Source organism: Suncus etruscus, chromosome 13 (genome assembly GCF_024139225.1).
Source record: "Suncus etruscus isolate mSunEtr1 chromosome 13, mSunEtr1.pri.cur, whole genome shotgun sequence".
NCBI classification, from domain to species: Eukaryota; Metazoa; Chordata; class Mammalia; order Eulipotyphla; family Soricidae; genus Suncus; species Suncus etruscus.
This window is the reverse complement of record NC_064860.1, coordinates 99,550,046-99,569,509: the sequence shown is the minus strand read 5'-3', so window position 1 is coordinate 99,569,509 and position 19,464 is coordinate 99,550,046. Positions and strand designations below refer to the sequence as shown.

The window sequence follows — 19,464 nt, the reverse complement described above, 5'->3', positions numbered from 1 at the left end:
CCCACTCTCCCTGAGAGCCAAACACCTGCATCCAACTTTAATCTGAGGGCTGGTAGAAGAGAGAAAATGAGGGGCCTTACAGAGACAACTGTGGTCTGATCCCTGGTTCCATAGATGGTCCTCCAAGGACAGTCATGAATGATCCACAGGGTGTGACCCAAAAACACACACATCCATGGGGCCGAAGAGATAGCACAGCGGCGTTTACCTTGCAAACAGCTGATCCAGGACCAAAGATTGATTCGAATCCCAACGTCCCATATGGTCCCCCGTGCCTGCCAGGAGCTGTTTCTGAGCAAACAGCCAGGAGTAACCCCTGAGCACCGCCGGGTGTGGCCCAAAAACCAAAACCAAAACAAACAAACAAAAAACACACATCCCCCCTGACTGATGACACAGACATTTCCATACAAACTTGTGCACACAGGCATTATTATCTCGAGGGTAGAGCAGCCCAAGACTGATGACTGGCCCAAGGGGAAAACATAGGTCCAGCCTTGGAGAGAGAACCTGGGCTCCGTTGCTTCAGGAAAGAGACTGACCCCCTGCTGTTTCCAGGATGCTCCCACTGCAGCCCCGAGGAACGCCTCTCACAGAAGCCAGCTGCGGTCGCTCACAGGGCGCGTGCTCCACAAGGCCTGTGGTGACATCGGGAGGGGCAGCGTGCACACCTGCTTTAAAAACAAGAACAAGAGAGGCTCTTAACTCCAAAGAGCTTACAGTATTGTTTAAATACCATTTGACTAAAGCTTTATTCAAAGTCCATTTTGAGTTCTAAGCAAGGAATATGTTGTTCAGATTTTTTTTCTGGTTGACTTAAAGGCACACCAGTATCCCATGAACAGGGCACCTGCAGACACATATGAAGAACACACGAAGGTTTACAGAAACCAAACACAGAACCACCCACCACAGCAGAGTGAGCCTTTCCTCACTTATCTCTCTTAATAGCCTAGGAAGTCCTAGTTAGAAGCTCTCCCTCAATGAACAAACTAATTTTAGGATTATTGCTATAGACTATTCTACAACATTATGGAAAAACAAAATCAAGCAAGGAAAGAGAGGGGCTGGAGCAACAGGACAGCAGGAAGAGAGTTTGCCTTGCAGGTGGCTGACCCAAGTCTGATCCCTAGCATCCCATATGGTCCCCCAGCACTGCCAAGAATAACTTCTGAGTACAGAGCCAGAAGCATCACTGGCTGTAGCCACCCAAAAAAGGGATAAGGAGGGAAAATAGAGATGAGAAAAGAGATGATTGTCCTAAAAGCATCCGACTCAAGTACCATCAGGTTACCCCTGAACACAGAGCCAGAAACTGAGTGGAGCAACACTAGGTGTGGACCACCATAACCACTCCAAAACAGGCCTGGCTTACAAAACAAGTGTCTTTTTGAGTGTCAGCAAAGAATCCATACACAAAGCTCAAATCTGTCTCTCTAGGAAGAAACAACGCAGCCCTTAGAGGGGGTTACTGTTCCTGCTATTTCCTTTGGGAGATCTGGAAAGGACAAGGCCACATGTTGTCGTGATCACTGTCTTCCAGGGAAGGGATGCTGGTCCTCAACATGTTCACTATTATAGCCCAGGCTGCTACTAGAGTGACTGTGAGAACTAAGGCCAGCTCAACTGTAAGAAAATAGGTTATGTTGGGCCATCGAGTACAGGGTATAAAGCAGGTGGCCTGCACTCCATCCCACGACTGACAGATGCCTTTGTGTCACACAGACATTGGGACAGTCTCAACTACTATACTCCAACTACTTCTCTATCCTCCAATATCCTAGGTGGAATGCAAACATCTTGTCTAAATACATAAAAAGATAAAATTATTTGGAAGCAAAAATATAATCTCAGTAGTCACAAAGCAAGGGGAAAAAAACATCAGAAGGGCCCAACTTTAATGTCACAGATTTCACAATCTGGAAAAACTTGATGCAATTGCATTTTAGGAACTGGAGAGTTAGTAAAGTGAGTAAGGTATCTGTCTTGCACATGGCTGACCTGTCAATCCACAACACCACCTATAATCCCCTTGAGCACTACCAGGAGTGACTCCTGCGCACAGAGCAGGAGTAAATCCTGAGCACTGCTAGATGTGCCCCCTCAAAACAAATCAAACCAAACCAAAGAAAAATTAAGTAACAATATATAATGTAAAGTATGTCTTTCAAAAAGTTCTTTATATTTAAATAAAAATCTTCCCACTTTTACACATCTGGAAAGAAATTATTTCCAGTGTTTTGGAAAAATGGCATGGTCATTTTTGAAAAGTAGTTTTCAAAACATCCACATTAAAACCAAAATGTGCCTGATCCTGAGAATTCAAAGCTAAGAAACTGCATGCAGAATCACACCATTCAGCCCCCAAGCCAGGGACACACACCCTCTCCAAGTGCAGAGTTAACACAACCACACATTTCTTGATTTCAACATTTCTTATAGAGAAGATACACCGACATTCTAACTTTAGTGCCCTACCCATACAAAACATCTTCAGAGTTCAAAAGTCACAACAGGAAAGGAATGTAAAACCTCAACATACTTAGTGGGTGAAGACTCAGCCAGTAATAGCCAATTAATATAAGAGAAGAGCTTTAGGGGGCCGGGCGGTGGCGCTAAAGGTAAGGTGCCTGCCTTGCCTGCGCTATCCTTGGACGGACCGCGGTTCGATCCCCCGGTGTTCCATATGGTCCCCCAAGCCAGGAGCAACTTCTGAGCGCATAGCCAGGAGTAACCCCTGAGCGTTACCGGGTGTGGCCCAAAAACCAAAAAAAAAAAAAAAAAAGAGAAGAGCTTTAGATAAGAAATGTTGGGGATGTTTTAGGAGCTCAAAGAAACAATGGAATGGACAGCCAATAAAACACAAGAGAATATGAGGAAAGTACAAACAGAAATGACAGAACATAAGAACCTGGTAGGTGAAATGAAAAACGCTGAAAAGGCCTCAGCAGTGGAGTGACAGCAGCAGACCATAAAATCAGTGTGCTGCAGGAGGAGATGCAGAAAGGGACCACAGAACACAATGGAAAAAATGACTCAAAATAAATGAACAGCAGACAAGGGACCTCCGGGAAGAACCCAAGTGGAAAAATTCAAGTGGAACATAAGAATCGTCAGGATCTGGGGGCCGGATAGATAGCATGGAGGCAAAGCCTTTGCCTTGTATGCAGAAGGACGGCGGTTCAAATCCTGGCATCCCATATGGTCCCGAGCCTGCCGGGGCGATTTCTGAGCGTAGAGCCAGGGGTAACCCCTGAGTGCTGCCGGGTGTGACCCAAAAACCAAAAAAAATGCAATCCTTGCATGAAACCTCGAAATCTTATACTAGTGTAAGAACAATAGTATCACAGGAAATCTAATGGGAAAGTTCTATAAAAATCTCAAAGCTCGGGCCAGGTGGTGGCGCTGGAGGTAAGGTGCCTGTCTTGCCTGCGCTAGCCTTGGACGAACCGCAGTTCGATCCCCCGGCATCCCATATGGTCCCCCAAGCCAGGAGCGACTTCTGAGCGTATAGCCAGGAGTAACCCCTGAGCATCACCGGGTATGACCCAAAAGAGAACCAAAAAAAAAAAAAAAAAAATCTCAAAGCTCAGTGAGCCTGAACAATAACACAGAAGGCTCAACTAGCACCAATCACAGTCCAGTAAATAATTAAGACACTGACTTTAGTAACACCATGGAAAGAGAACCATTATTTCAAACTGACCCTCTTGGATTTAAGTTTTGATAATTCCATTTACCTTTGTATTGTAACAAACAATATAAAGTAAATTTGCTTATGCTTGCAAGGAGGCAGAATAAGGTAGTGGGTTGGAAATTGTGGACACTGGTAAAAGGAAGGTTCCACTGGTGATGGGGTTGGTATTTGAATATTCAGTGACTGAAACAACTGTATTATGAACAATTTGGTAGAACTCAATGTTATAATAATAATGTTAAAAAAGGGGGCCGGAGAGATAGCATGGAGGCAGCGTGTTTGTCTTGCATGCAAAAGGACGGTAGTTCGAATCCCGGCATCCCATATGGTCCCCTGAGCCTGCCAGGAGAGCCAGGAGGAACCCCTGAGCGTTGCCAAATGTGACCCAAAAAACAAACACAAAAAAAAAGTTAAAAAAAAGTTAAAAAAGGAATCCGGGATCAGAGAGATACCATGAAGGTAGGGCATTTGCCTTGCATGCAGAAGGACGGAGGTTCAAATCCCGACATCCCACATGGTCCACCGAGCCTACCAGGAGTGATTTCTGAGTGTAGAGCCAGGAGTAACCCCTGAGTGTTACTGGGTGTGACCCAAAAACCAAAAACCAAAATCAAAACAAAAAGAAGGAATCCAGGGGCCGATGCAGTGGCGCAAGAGGGTAAGGCATCTGCCTTGCTTGCACGAGCCTAGGACGGACTGCAGTTCGATCCTCAGGCATCCCATATAGTCCCCCAAGCCAAGAGCAATTTTTTTTTTTGAATTTTGGGTCACACTGGCAGTGTTCAGGGGTTCCTCCTGGCTCTATGCTCAGAAATTGCCCCTGGCAGGCACGGAAAACCCTATGGGATGCCAGGATTCGAACCACCGTCCTTCTGCATGAAAGGCAAATGCCCTACCTCCATCCAGGAGCAATTTCTGAGTGCATAGCCAGGAGTAACCCCTGAGCGTCACTGGGTGTGGCCCCAAAACAAACAAACAAAAAATGGAATCCAACCTTCTGCCACTTATAAGAAACATGTGAACAGTAAAGGCAAACATAGACTCAAAATCATCAAAGGGTGTACCTATGTACATATGTACCTAAAATGTTACTGTGAAAGATTTGTAATCCACTTTGGTCAAAATAAAAATTATTTAAAAAAATACCTGTTGGGTATTTTGCCCCCCCCAATAAAAAAATCATCAAAGGGTGGAAGACACTATATCAAAAAATTAATTCCAGGGGCCAGAGCGGTGACGCAAGTAGTAGGGCGTTTGCCTTGCACGCACTAAACTAGGACGGATCATGGTTCGATTCCCCCAGCATCCCATATAGTCCCCCAAGCCAGGAGCAATTTCTGAGCGCATAGCTAGGAGTAACCCCTGGGCATCCATCACCGGCCCAAAAGCCAAAAAAAAGAAATTAATTCCATAAACAGAACAGTGTGGCCATACTGGTATTAGACAACACCAACTTTGGGATTATAAAGTTGTAAGGAGACAGAGAAGGTCATTTCTTAATGATCAAGGGATGTGTACATCAGAAGAACTCACTCCTAAACCTATATGTACCTAATGAGGTACCAGCAAAATACCAGCAGCCATTTCACCCCACTCCATCAAATGCCCAACATCACACAAAAGCAACTCAGCACCTGAGTCCAGGGCCAGCTTGGACTCAATGGAAACACAACCTGCTATGGCACATGCTGGTCTGTTTTGGCAAAAAAGCAACAAATAGGGGGCCAGAGAGATAGCACAGTGGTAGGGTGTTCACACTGCATGAAGCTGACCCAGGAAGGACCCTACTTCGATTCCCGGCATCCCATATGGTTCCCAGAGCCTGCCAGGAGCAATTTCTTTTTTATTTTATTTATTTATTTATTTATTTATTTATTTATTTATTTATTTATTTTCAGGAGCAATTTCTGAGCGCATAGCCAGGAGTAACCCACATGACACCAGATATGGCCCAAAAGCAAAAACAAACCAACCAACCCCAAAAAAGCAACAAATAGAGAAAATGGATAGGAACCAAAAAATGTTATATCAGTCCAGGACTAACCACAGGGCCAGCCTAAGTATTCAGCCATCCCCAGTGCAGTCTGTGTCCCTGTGTGCATAGAAGAGGTTGTTGCCACAGTGGGCCCCTACCAAAAGAAGTGTGCACTTCTTTGCACATCAACTCTGGGTGTCCACACTCCCACTGTACAGAAAAAAAAAAGGGTTGCAGTTTTCCCTCCAAGACTACTGTGATCTAATGGGATAGATTTGGTAAAAATCTTATCAATTTCAGGACTATAACATAGTTTTAGATATCTGAATAGATTGCAAAACAATCCCACAGTTCAACTAGTTAACCTGTCACCTCACATTTGTAAAATCCTTTGATGACAAAAGCGACTTCAAGAGCCCTTTTAGCAACTCTGAAATATGATCCAGCTTTGATCGCCATTTAAAGGGCTGCTCCACCTGGAGTGTGAAGAAAACAAGGGCTGAGCCGCTGGCCCTGGCTCCGACCCATGTACACAAAGGAAGGAAGACAGGCAGCACGAAGGCAGATTGAAGACCACACACTTACAGGGCACTGGGGGACACACCCAGAACATTATCTTGTTCCCAAACACTTTGCAGATGAAAAAAAGAGAAGGCAGGTGGCGCTGGGCACTGAAAGGTCTGTCCTGGGCTGTGGCAATGGCTACTGACCTACGTGGGCGTGGACAGCGGGGCCTGTGGCTGCGGGTCTCCCTCCTGGGTGAGATGAGGTGGAAGATGCGGAGGATGAGGTGGACGAGCCCTGAATGGCTCGGTCGAGCCACGGCTCAACGTTGGAATGGCTCTGAAGCGGAGTGGAGGTTAGCCGCCTGGGTCGCCGTAAAGAGCCCTCATCTTCTGAGGCAGATGATGTGTCTGTGGTTAAAATAAGGATAAGCATGACGCAAGGAAGAGGGCAAGGGCCCTATTCCATCACCTGGGCTTCTCAGGCCGTGCTCAGCAAGCTTAATGCACTGACTGCTGCACCAAGATAGGGCCAGGATCATCCTCAGGGACAATTTCTCAGAGCCCAGACTAGCATGGCACTCTGGGATAGACTGCCAAGCACCAGTCTCGCTGCCTGCCTTTCTCAGAGCACTGGGCTAGAGGGTACCACCCAATACAGTCAGGGCAGTTGCCAACTCCTAACCAGCCGCAGCACTCTTCATCTGTATCAAGAGCTTTGCGAGTGCTCAGTGTTCCTGCAGCCCAGTGTGAGCCCCATCCGCCTCACACTAATTTGGGGGGTGTGGGGAGACACTGGGCAGGACTCTGCAGTCCACCTGACTCAGTGACAGGTGGCCCAACACCATACAGTCTTCTAAGGACTGGCTGGTGTGGCTAAAAAGAATATAAAACAAACAAACAACAATAGCAACAACAAACAAACAGGCCCACAAAGGAAAGTTCTTTATAATCATAGTTAAGCCTTGGGGCCAGAGTGATAGCAGAGTGAGCAGGAGGGCGCTGGCTTGCCTTGCACCTGGTTAACCTGGGTTTGATCCCCATATGGCATCCCATACGGTCCCCAGTCTGCCAGAAGTAATTCTTGAGCAAGAGCCAGGAGTCACCCCTGAGCACACCCCAAGTGTGGCCCAAAAACCAAAAACCAAAAAAAATTAAGTTCTAACTCTAGTTATAGTGACCAGAAATAACTTTACAATTTCTTTGGACTTTATTATGTGATAAACATTTTTTAAAGCAAGGAAGTATTACTCACACCACTAAACTATCTTGGGAATCTGGGTGTGTTTCATCAAATCAAAACCAAATGTGCAAGTATGTTGCAAAAAGCAGAAAGGCAACGATGAAGCTCAGACACAAAGTTCTTCCTCCAGCAGATGCCCAGCTGGTAGAGTTTCACGCAGTGTGAACAGAAACCGCTGAGAGAACTGCAGGAGGAGGCTTCATGTCTAATGTAGCAGCAAGGTCAATGGCAAAACAGCAGTAACAACACAAAGGGAAACACCCTCCAAATAGCTCTTTTGCAGGCCGGCACACACACACACACACACACACACACACACACACACACACACACACACACACACACACACACGCATGCGCACACACGCACGCACACGCACGCGCGCGCACACACACAATTTAAGGAACTTTAGCATTTCCCTCTGCTTATTTAGATTCTTCTCTTTACTAAGAGAAGAAAAACATCTTAGTGAAACCACTAGCATCTACACAAGAGGTGTGGCAGAGCGAGTGTCGGAGCAGCACCCTGCTATGCCCAGATTACCAGGGTGGAGCCCTGGACCTGTGTTTCCAGACCTTCTCTACAAAGTCGAGGTTTCCAGCACCAGGCATCTTGTCACTGCTGACTCTGAGATCAGTACCTGGAGGGGTGTAGGTCTCCACAGATGTGTGCGTGAGAACAGAGCGTCGTTTTGAAGGCATGGGCATCTTTCGCTCTTTATATTTGGCCAAAGCTGCTTGCACAGCTTCAGTGTGAACATCTGCACAAAGAAAGCACAGCAAACATACTTCTTACAAGATCAAAACTGATATGACCAAGTTTCACATTTTTATTACACAGAGGTTACATGCTCATGATGTGTGTGTGTGTGTGTGTGTGTGTGTGTGTGTGTGTGTGTGTGTGTTTGCCTGTGTCTGTGTGTATAATTGGGGCAGGGGTGGGTTTAAGGCATGCAGCCAACCTCAGTTCTCAGCAATACTTAGGGAACATTCCTGACAGGCTCAGGGAGCCATATGAAGTACCAGGGATCAAACCCAGGTAGGCTGCGAGCAAGGAAAGTGCCCTCTCCCCGTATCATGGCTCGAACCCCCAATGTTATCTGGAGGAGCCCAGCAATACTAGGTCCTCGCAGCCCTCGTCCTCAGTGCTCACACTGAACCACCAGCCCAGGTAAACAAGAATCTGAGAGTCAAAAAAAAAGAAAAAGAAAAAAAAGAATCTGAGTCACTGGGATGGGCCCCAAGGCCACCCGAGAGCAGCACAACCCTACTACCACCACCCCTGCAAAATATAAAAGATCAAGTGGCTCTTCGTTCATGTATTTGATTTTGAAAACATGTATTTTGATAGTTACGAATTAAGTTATTTCATTAAACCCCAAAATGAAAACAGAAGAAAATAAAGGAACATAATATGTCTGTAGTGGTCGGGACTAGGAAAATGCCTCAAAGACTGTGTGTGTGCTCTGCATGCAGAATCCCAGAACCCAAGAATCCCCTAGGCATGCTGGGAACGACCACTGGGCTCTGGACTGGGAGTTGTTCCTTATATATTGGGGGGGGAGAGGGGGGGAGAAGGGGGAGAGGGGGGGAGAGGGGGAGAGGGGAGAGAGAGAGAGGAGAGAGAGAGAGGGGGGGGGGGAGAGAGAGAGGGGAGAGAGAGAGAGAGAGAGAGAGAGAGAGAGAGAGAGAGACACTCACTCCTGAGCCTATTCCACCCAGGTTAGCTTGAAGAGAGAGAGGAAAGAGGGAGAAGGCCTATCCTGAGCCAATCCTACCCAGGTTTGCTTGGAGGAGGAGAGAGGGGGTGGGATTAGGGTACATGTGGCTATATGAGGGTTTTGTTTTATTTTGGTTTTGGTTTTGGGCCACACCCATCGGTGCTCAGGGGTTACTCCTGGCTGTCTGCTCAGAAATAGCTCCTGGCAGGCACGGGGAAAATATGGGATGCCAGGGATTCGAACCTACTACCTTAGGTCCTGGGTCAGCTGCTTGCAAGGCAAACACCACTGTGCTATCTCTCCTGCCCCATGAGGGTTTTGTTTGTTTGTTTGTTCTGCCCAGTGACACTCAGAGGTTACTCCTGGCTATGCGCTCAGAAATTGTTCCTGACTTGGGGACCACAGGGGATACGGGGGATTGAACCATGGTCCATCCTAGGTTAGCACGTACAAGGCAAATGCCCTACTGCTTGCGTCACTGCTCTGGCCCTTAATAAGGGTTTAATTTCCAGCACCACATAGATTCCCTAAGCAATGCCAAAAGTGATCTCTGAGCACAGACCAAGGCATAAAATCTGAGCTCTACTGGGCATGGCCTCAACTCCCCCAAATTACCCCCACCAAAATAAAGACAAAGAAAGAGAGGCAGCAAAATAAATTGGTTTCCATAGCATGGCAAGATGTTGGTGAATTAACACATTTGGGATTTGGTGATAGTTTTACAGGTGTTAAGAGATTGAACCCAAGATTTCAAACACTCAAGGCACATGTGCTAACACTGAGTTGTTAGCATCTGCAACAACTGCATCCATTCTTTTTTCCTTCTTTTGGTGGGTTTGTGGGCCATACCTGGAGGTGCTCAGAGTTACTCCTAGCTCTGAACACAGGGATTGCTCCTGGTGGTACTCAGAGGACTCTATTTGGTGCTAGAGATTGAACTTTAGCTGGCCATGTGCAAAACAAGCACACTAACTGCTATGCTATCTCCTCTATGGTTTTTCTTTTAAAGCTATATGAACATTTGCATACCTAGTACTAAGAAACTGTTATTCACTGCCTTAACATGTTTTAGAGATGCATTCTTTTTAAGTAATGTTCAAGAGTACAATGTATTATGATATCTAAATGAAATAGCATGATCTCTGACACAGGTTACAACATCCATCAGGGATGGAGAAAGCAGGTGAGTTTTAGATGAAGGAATCCAAGCCCAAGTATGGCACTGATGGAACTGAACACTGAGTCTGAAGGGCTACCACTTTAGTAAGTCCACATTTGTATTGTCTAAATTTTTTGCCAGGGAAAAATTCTAAAAACACTGTAAGGAGCAACAATACGTTGGCCTTGCACCTGGACAACTCAAGTTTGATCCCTGGAAGCCCATATGATCCCCTTACTGCCCTTAATGCCAGGAGTAAGCCCTGAGCATGGCTAAGTATGCCCCCAGAATAAAAAACAAACCCCCAAAATAAATTAATTGAAACCATTTTTTAAAAATCTTATAGCAAGAAGGCTCGTAGGGGTCTGGAGAAATAGGTAGAGTATCTTGCCTTGCATGCAGCAAACCCAGGTTCAATCCCCGGAAACACAGTTCACTGTGTCAAGCTTTCCTTGACTGATATCTGGGTACAAGACAGGTCAGTCCTGAGCACCGCTGGGTGTGGTCCCCAAACAAAACAAAAAGAATGAAAATACTCAGACCAGGAGATGTCTCAGCAGGCTGGAAAGCATGCTCTGTATGCTGGAGACCCAGGCTCCATCTATGGTAGCACATTGTGTGTCCCTTTTTTCCCCCCAGCACTGTACAGGAGTAGCCACTCCATGTGCCACTGGGTGTGGTCCAAAAAAAACCAAAAGAGCAAAGAAGAGGAATATTTCCAAAGGTCTGAGAAGGGGACCCTAGAGGTTTTCCTTAGAGAGCTGCATATGTAAGTTCTCTGGATGAAAACAAACTGTCAAACAGCCATGTCTGGTAAACAAAGAACTATAAAGCCTGGATCTGACACTGAGTCACCCCTCGCTGGCTCTACCTGACCGGAAGCGCTCATCTCGGGAGTTGGTGGGCCGTTGCTTCTGCTGTTTGAGTGCTGTGGCTGCAGTTTGTGAGGACCCAGAGATCCTGTGCTCGGCAGGTGAGGTCGGATCTACTCCTGGAAAACAATTTCATAGGGAGGTCTCGTCAACATTTGGTTTCCGAGTATGGAAGAAAATGCTGGAAGTCTCCCTTGAACTGCCACCTGGCACAGATGGCAATGTAACAAGGGGACAAATACCCAACCATGCCGTGGTACCTCCAAGCACAGCAGACAGTGACTCTGGAAGCTGAAGGAGCAGCTCTCTTCCCACAGGAAGAGCCCCAGAAAGACTGTTCATAACCTGTTACTATTTCCCAGGTATGAAAGAGGCTAGGCCACAATCTGGTACTGTTCATGATGTCAGTCAACTCAGTGACAAATAGCACTAAGCAATCATGATGGGGTCCCAGGCAGATGTGTGGGTGAGATAACTCTAAGTTCATCATGAAAACACCTAGAGTCTTCGGCACCATAATGACAGTGCTGTAGAGGAAGGCACATGCTCATAAACTCGAACTCTTTAACATACATCACTGGCTTAATAACTGAAACAACAAACTGGCAAAGACAAGAAAATTCACTCTTAGGCCCTGTGAAAACAACGATATTCACCAGAGGGAAAGGGGATGGAGTGAGAGGAATAGGTCGAGTTACAGGTGGCAGGATGTTGCATGGGGTTTATGTAGGGTGGATATGGCAAGTCTTATCATATACGGAAAAACTGAAAACTGAAAGAGGGGTCGGAGTGATAGCACAGCAGTAGGGCATTTGCCTTGCACGCGGCTGATCCGGGACGAACCTGGGCTCGATCCCTGACATCCCAAATGGTCCCTGAACCTGCCAGGAGTGATTTCTGAGCACAAAGCCAGGAACCCCTGAGCACTGCTGGGTGTGGCCCAAAAACTAACTAACTAACTAACTAACTAACTAACTAACTAACTAACTAAATAAATAAGGTTTAGATTGCTAAACCAAAAAGAAGCCATTGTTGTGTTTTTGTTTTCATTTGCTTGTTTTTTTGTTTTTGTTTTTGTTTTTTGTTTTTGGGTCACACCGGGCAGTGCTCAAGGATTACTCCTGGCTCCACTCTCAGAAATCGCTCCTGGCAGGCACAGGGGACCATATGGGATGTCGGGATTTGAACCGATGACCTTCTGCATGAAAGGCAAATGCCTTACCTTCGTGCTATCTCTCTGGCCCCATTTGCTTGTTTTGTTGATTTACTCCTAGCTCTAAAATCAGAGATCACTCTGGTAATGCTCCAGGGACAATATGGGGGATGGGGGGAACTGGGGATCAAACTCAGACCAACTACTTTAAAGATAAGCACTCTCCCACAGTCCTCTCTCCCAACCTCAAAGTCACCATATTTTGAAGAGGTATGAAAAAGCACTCTTAAGATGCAGAATGTAAATTGATGTTACTTCAAAAATATTTTTTAAATAGATTCTTCAGAGAGATACAAAATTCAATGTGAAATGGCCTGGTGAAAGACAGGGTGTATTTTTAACTTGGACAGTTATCAAGAGATATCTTCTTTAAAGGTTACTGAGATTCTCACTCCCACAGCAACATAGAGAAGTGCCACTTCCCCACATCCTTGTCAGCACTGAATTCTGAGAAACGACTTAGAACTCTGCCAGTTGGGTGGGAGACAAACAGTTCGTTTTCACTTGCAGTTCCACATAGACCAGAGGCAGGAGAATTTAATATCTGATGCCAGACCACAACTCCTGTCTTGAGTTTCTGTTCATTACTAAGATGCTGAGTGCACCCCCAAAGACCAGAGCTGGTCTACTAGGAACCCACCTGGTCTAGACTATCACACCCCATGCTTTCATCTTGAGTGAACCAACAAAACCTAGTACTCTATGATTTTCTAACATTTTAGTCCCTTACAATGCCCTTCCACTCCAATTTTATTTATTTATTTATTTTGGTTTTTGGGTCACACCCGGCAGTGCTCAGAGGTTACTCCTGGCTCTATGCTCAGCAATCGCTCCTGGCAGGCTCAGGAGACCCTATGAGATGCCGGGATTTGAACCACCAAACTTCTGCATGTGAGGCAAATGTCTTACCTCTATGCTATCTCTCCGACCCCCAATTTTATTTTTTTATTTTAAATAATTATCAGCATAGAGAGAGAGCTTCAATACTCTTTGTTGTTGTTGATTTACTATAAACAGTTTATATTCATATGTATATTTATATATTCAAGTTGATAGTATAAAGTATGTGCAAGGTGTGAGAATTATTAATCAGAAAATGACAAAGAAAAAAAACAAGTACAACTATATCAAATTAAAGTTTTTTCATATGGCAGAAGAAACTTGAAGCAGGGGCCAGACATAATACAGCAGTAGGGTGTTTACCTGGCAAATTGGATCTTTGGCACTCTACATGGTCTTCAAGCCTGCTGAGAGTGGTCCCTGAGCACAGAGCATTAGTAAGCCCTGAAACACTACCAGATGTGGCCCAAAATTCTCCAAAAAAGAAAAAAAAAAAAAAAATAACCAAAACAGACACTTTTGTAAGTGGTCAAGTGTAATACAAGAATATTTACACACAATACGTGACATAAAAGGCTAATATCCAAGATGTATAAAGCACTCACAAACAAAAAATTCTTTTTTTTTTGTTTGTTTTTGGGCCACATCCGTTTGACGCTCATAGGTTACTCCTGGCTATGAGCTCAGAAATCGCCCCTGGCTTGGGGGGACCATATGGGATACCAGGGGATTGAACCTCGGTCCGTCCTACGCTAGCACTTGCAAGTCAGACACCTTACCTATAGGGCCACCTTCCCGGCCCCTCACTAACAAAAAAATTCTAACAGCCACATTTAAAAAAATCGGGGAGAGGGGTCGGAGAGATAGCATGGAGGTAAGGCGTTTGCCTTTCATGCAGAGGGTCGGTGGTTCGAATCCCGGATCCCATATGGTCCCCTGAGCCTGCCAGGAGCGATTTCTGAGCAAAGAGCCAGGAGTAACCCCTGAGCAACTGCCGGGTGTGACACAAAAACCAAAAAAAAAAAAGATATGAAAACTTTTGCCGGGAAGGTGGCGCTAGAGGTAAGGTGTCTGCCTTGCAAGCGCTAGCGTAGGACAAACCGCCCAGAGTCCCATATGGTCCCCCCAAGCCAGGGGCGATTTCTGAGGGCATAGCCAGGAGTAACCCCTGAGCACTGCCAGATGTGACTCAAAAAAAAAAAAAAATTGGGGAGACAAGAAGACAGAGAGATAGTACAGAGGTTACAGCACTTGTTTTGCACATGGCCAAACCAGGTTTGATCCCCAACACTGCAAACGGTCCCCTGAGCTCTGCCAGGAGTGATCTCTGGTATGTTCCCAAAACAAATAAATAACAAAAAATAAATAAAATGTGGAGGAGAGAGAGCAGACACATAACAAAGAAGATATTCAGAGGCCAATAGGAAATTTTTAAAAAAAAGATTTATCATCTCTTATGAGGGAAATACAAATCAGAACATCAATGAGATTTCATCTCACACAAGTAAGAACAGCATACATCAAAAAGTCTGGAAAATTGGGGTCGGAAAGATAGCACAAAGGTAGGGTGTTTGCAGCCAGAGAGATAGCATGGAGGTAAGGTGTTTGCCTTGCATGTAGAAGGACAATGGTTCAAATACTGGCATCCTATATGGTCCCCCGAGCCTGCTGGGAGCGATTTCTGAGCATAGAGCCAGGAGTAACCCGAGTGCTACCAGGTGTGACCCAAAAAACAAAAACAAAAACAAACAAACAAAAAAGATTGAGTGTTTATCTTGCAGGCGGCTGACCTGGAACAGACCTGGGTTTGATTCCGGGCATCCAATATGGTCCTCCGAGTCTGCCGGGAGTGATTTCTGAGCACAGAGCCAGGTGAGTGCCTAAGTGCCACTGCTGGATGTGGCCCCAAAACCAAAAAAAAAAAAAAAAAAAAAATTCTGGAAAATTGGAGCCAGACAATAGTATAGAGGGTGTTTGCCTTGTATGCAGCAGACCCAATCTCGGGCACCTCATATGATCGCCAAGCACTGTCAGGAATAATTCCTGAGTGTGGAGCCAGAAGTAAACAGTCATCATCAGTTGTGACCCAAATACCCACCTTCTCCCAAAAAGGTCTGTAAAAAAACTGTCTTCAAGGAGGTGTTGAAAAGAAAGTCTCTTTCACTGTTGGTGGGAATATTCTCTACGTCAATTTCTTGTTTTGTTTTTGGGCCACACCCAGCAGCGGCACTCAGGCACTCACCTGGCTCTGTGCTCAGAAATCACTCCCAGCAGACTCGAGGGACCACATGGGATGCCCGGAATCAAACCCAGGTTAGTCCTGGGTCAGCCGCATGCAAGGCAGATGCCCTACTGCTGTGCTATGTCTTCGGCCCCTAGTCAGCCTTTTATGAAAAACAAGTTGGAGTGCTTTCAAAAGTGGAGAAGAAGGGCTCCCACAAGACCCCGACCCACACATTACTTGGCATAGAGCAGGGGTCTCAAAATCGAGGTCCATGGGCCGTTTCCGGCCCTCCGCACAACATGTTGTGGCCCTGTCCTGGAAGAATCTTTTTTGTTTTGTTTTGTTTTAGTTGTTTGGGTCACACCCCCCAATGTTCAAGGCTTACTACTAACTGCACTCAAGGATCACCCCCACTTTGCCTCCTGTTGCCCCCAGGTAAATTGAGTTTGAGACCCCTGCTATGCCCTCCAACACAAAAATATTACTTCAGAAAGTTATAAGATACATAAAATATCAAGTTGATATGTGCACACCAGTGTCCACTACTGTGGTCAGGATATGGAAACCAAAATCATGATGGATGTGAATACCTGACTCACTCATCTTTGGAAAACAAAGAAGCAATATAAGAGAACAGAGAGCACTGAGTGATGATAAAGCCTTGGCCTAAAAATTTAAATCTGAAAACACCAAGCAGGGAAATGGATTGGGAGGAATGATGAGGTAAACTGGAAGTAACAAAAATACATTGGTTGATGAAGTAATAACTGTGTACAACAAAACCATACATGCTGGAGCCAGAGCAATTATAGAGCAGGTAGGGCATTTGCCTTATACTTTATTGATCCAGGTTCCATCCATGGCATCCTATATGGTCCCTCTGAGCACCACAGAGGTAACTGTTGAGTCAGAGCCAGAAGTATAACCCCTTAGCATTGACAGATGTGGCCCAAAAACAAAAATAGAAACAAACTCTCAAATCATAAATGTTAACTTGGGGCAGGAGAGATAGCACAGTGGTAGGGCATTTGAATCCTGGCATCCCATATGATCCCCGTGCCTGCCAGGAGCAATTTCTGAGCGCAGAGCCAGGAGGAATCCTTGAGCGCCGCCACAGGGTGTGACCCAAAAACAAAAACAAAACAAAACAAAAGTAAACACTAAGTACATGGCCTAACTCATAATCACAACAGAAAACAGGCCGGAGCAGTATCGCAGCAGTTAGGACATTTGCTTTGCTCGTGGAGGACCCAGATTTGATCCCGGGCATCCCATAAGTTTCCCAAACATTGAATTTCCTTATGTTTCCCACATGCAAATCCTTATGCAGATTCCAGGATCTTTAATACAGAAACATGATACCAACAACAGAGACTGTGTGAAAAGTGTGTTGGCACTACGGACAATGTCTAGGATTGGACGATAACTTGCCTAAAGCCTAGAGTTGGTCTTATGCCAGGAAACTTCAGGGGTAGGATCTCTTTGTATTTAGGCCAAGGTTATTCCTTTCCATGCCTCTCATATTTTGGTGGGCCTATGCAAACAACAATTGCCACTCTAACACCGTTCCTTTGACTCTAATATGCATGTACATGGAAATGTAAAAAATACTATGCCCCTAATGTTTAAGGAGTTACGTAAGTTTTATGGCTTTAGATTGCCTTGTGTGCTGTTAAGAAATATTATAATGTGTTACAATCTGGGGACTTGAGGGACAAAGTAATTGTACATGGATTCTGTTTTATTTATCTTAACGTTCTTTGGCTGAAAGTTCAAAGTTAAGATATCAGCAAGGGGACTTCTTCTGAGAATTATGCTATGGGTGATTGTCCTTCCACTGTAACTTTACCTTGTCCTCTTTCTTTGCATCTTTTGTTCTTATAATTCAAAATAAAAAAATTTAAAAAAATGTTTTATTTTCTTCCAAAGATTTTTTCTTATGAATGAAATATTCATTTGTCTTCTGTTTTCCTACTGGAAATTTTTTTTATCATGTTGGAGAGATTTATGACTATTTAAGCTTAAATCAATTCAAATTAAATTAAAAAAGCCAATCTCATATACTTCAAGTGCTGAGAAGTCATTATGTGGCCAGTGGTGAGCTGACTGGACAGTACAATAGGAGACAGCCCATTACAGCAGCACCTACCAAATGGTGTCACTTCTATGACTGAACATGAGGTCTTCAGTGATCTGTGTTACAATTATCCTTCCTCACTCTGGGGCCTGACTTGAATCTCTGTGGTGATTAATAAAGTTCTTTATTTAACAGTCTAATTTATATTTTTTGAGGGGGTAAAACCTGGCAGTGCTTAGTTAACTCCTGGCTCTAACGGGGGTCTCAAACTCGCGGCCCACGGGCCGTTCCAGCCCTCCGCACAACATTTTGTGGCCCTGCCCTAGAGGAATCTTTTTTTGTTTTGTTTTGTTTTAGTTGTTTGGGTCACACACCCCAATGTTCAAGGCTTACTACTGACTTTGCACTCAAGGATCACCCCGACTTTGCCTCCTGCAGCCCCCAGGTAAATTGAGTTTGAGACCTCTGCGACATTCAAGGGATCACTCCAGGAAAGCTTAGGGGATCATACGGAATGTGGGAGATCAAGCCCGAGTCGGTGGCATGCAAGAAAAGCACTTTACTGGGGCCTGTACTATCTCTCTTGCCCCTACCTTTTGGTTTTTTATTCCTTTGTTCTTGGGTCACACCCAACCATGCTCAGGGCTTACTCTTCCTGAGACTCAGAGACAATACAGGGTTCCAGGGATTAAACCCAGGCCAGCTGGGTTTAAGAGCCCTATATCCCATATGGTCCCATGGGCCCCGCTAGAAGTGATCCCTGAGTACAGAGCCAGGAATAATAAAAACAAAGAAAGAAATTCACGGGCAAGGTATTTGTTTTGTATGTGGTCATTCAAGGGTAGAATTCCCCATACTCCATATGGTTCCAAGTACCAGGAGTGAACACTGAACAGAGTCTGGTGTGGTCTCAAACTATTATGCCCCTGCTCCAAAAAATGTGACCCTTCCTAACTCAAGACAGTGATAATTTCCCCACACATCTTGGAAGACATGCTATTGCCTCCCACATCAGACCTTTTACAAAACTAGAGTTGACTTTGTGCTGGATAATGTGTCTAGCATATGGGCAGAAGCTGTGCCAACACACAAGTGACCTGCAAGCCCACTGCCACTTGTACATGCCTGTGCAGGACCTGGCTCTGAACTTACACCCTCCCTCTCCAGGCACAAACCAGGTTTTCTTACTGCACAGCTTGGTATTAACATTCCTATTCTGGTGCGGCAACTCCTTCCACCTCCTCTGGGGCATAATTTGTTTCTCTTGGCCCTTTATAGGGGATATAAGTTTTAGAGGGGAAAAAACAGTTTTGGAGGTAGTTTGCTAAATCCTGCAAAGAAAATTGCTGATACAGAATGAGATGATGCTACGGGTCGGTCTATCTAAGGTGAGAAGAGATAACGTTCTTATTATCTGTGTTCCAAACCTGAGTAAGGAAATATCCTCATTGTAATCACAAAAGTAATCATGTTTGGTAATCTGAAAAATAATATATATCCCAAGTCTTTGAATTTTATAACTTAGACATATTTATAATCTAAAACACAGTAACATTAAGTTCTAAATCAACTTTCAGCTAGGTTTCAAAGGAGAATGTGTGTTAACAAACACTTACCTTGAATGAGTGGTATATAGCGTGCAAGCAGCTTTGCCCTTTTCTTCTCATAACCTTTTTGAGTGATATCACCTAAAACAATGGAAAAAGATTACATTGCACTTAAATTCCATTTTCCAAATTTAATTCAGCATGCAAAAGCTGGAAACCGGTCTTTCAGTTGGTGATCAGCCCAACAGAGAACTCAGCTCCTGTGTGATAGAACATTATCCAGCACTATAGAGGAACGAGCCATTTGTGTGGCCTGGACAATCTCACCTGCATTCTGAGACTGAAAGGCTGCACACTGAGTCATTCTGTCAACATATCTGGGAGATTCAACCCT

At 45.0% G+C, this 19,464-nt stretch overlaps 1 protein-coding gene across 1 annotated transcript in view; it reads right to left on the bottom strand.

Annotated features, from left to right (window-relative positions):
• Positions 1-19,464, bottom strand: part of DIP2A (disco interacting protein 2 homolog A) — an 84,710-nt gene that overhangs the window by 48,705 nt on the left and 16,541 nt on the right. Inside the window, 5 exon segments of the mRNA XM_049785490.1 lie at positions 543-671; positions 6,383-6,586; positions 8,059-8,178; positions 11,169-11,288; positions 19,140-19,211. Coding sequence (XP_049641447.1) covers positions 543-671; positions 6,383-6,586; positions 8,059-8,178; positions 11,169-11,288; positions 19,140-19,211 — 645 coding nt within the window.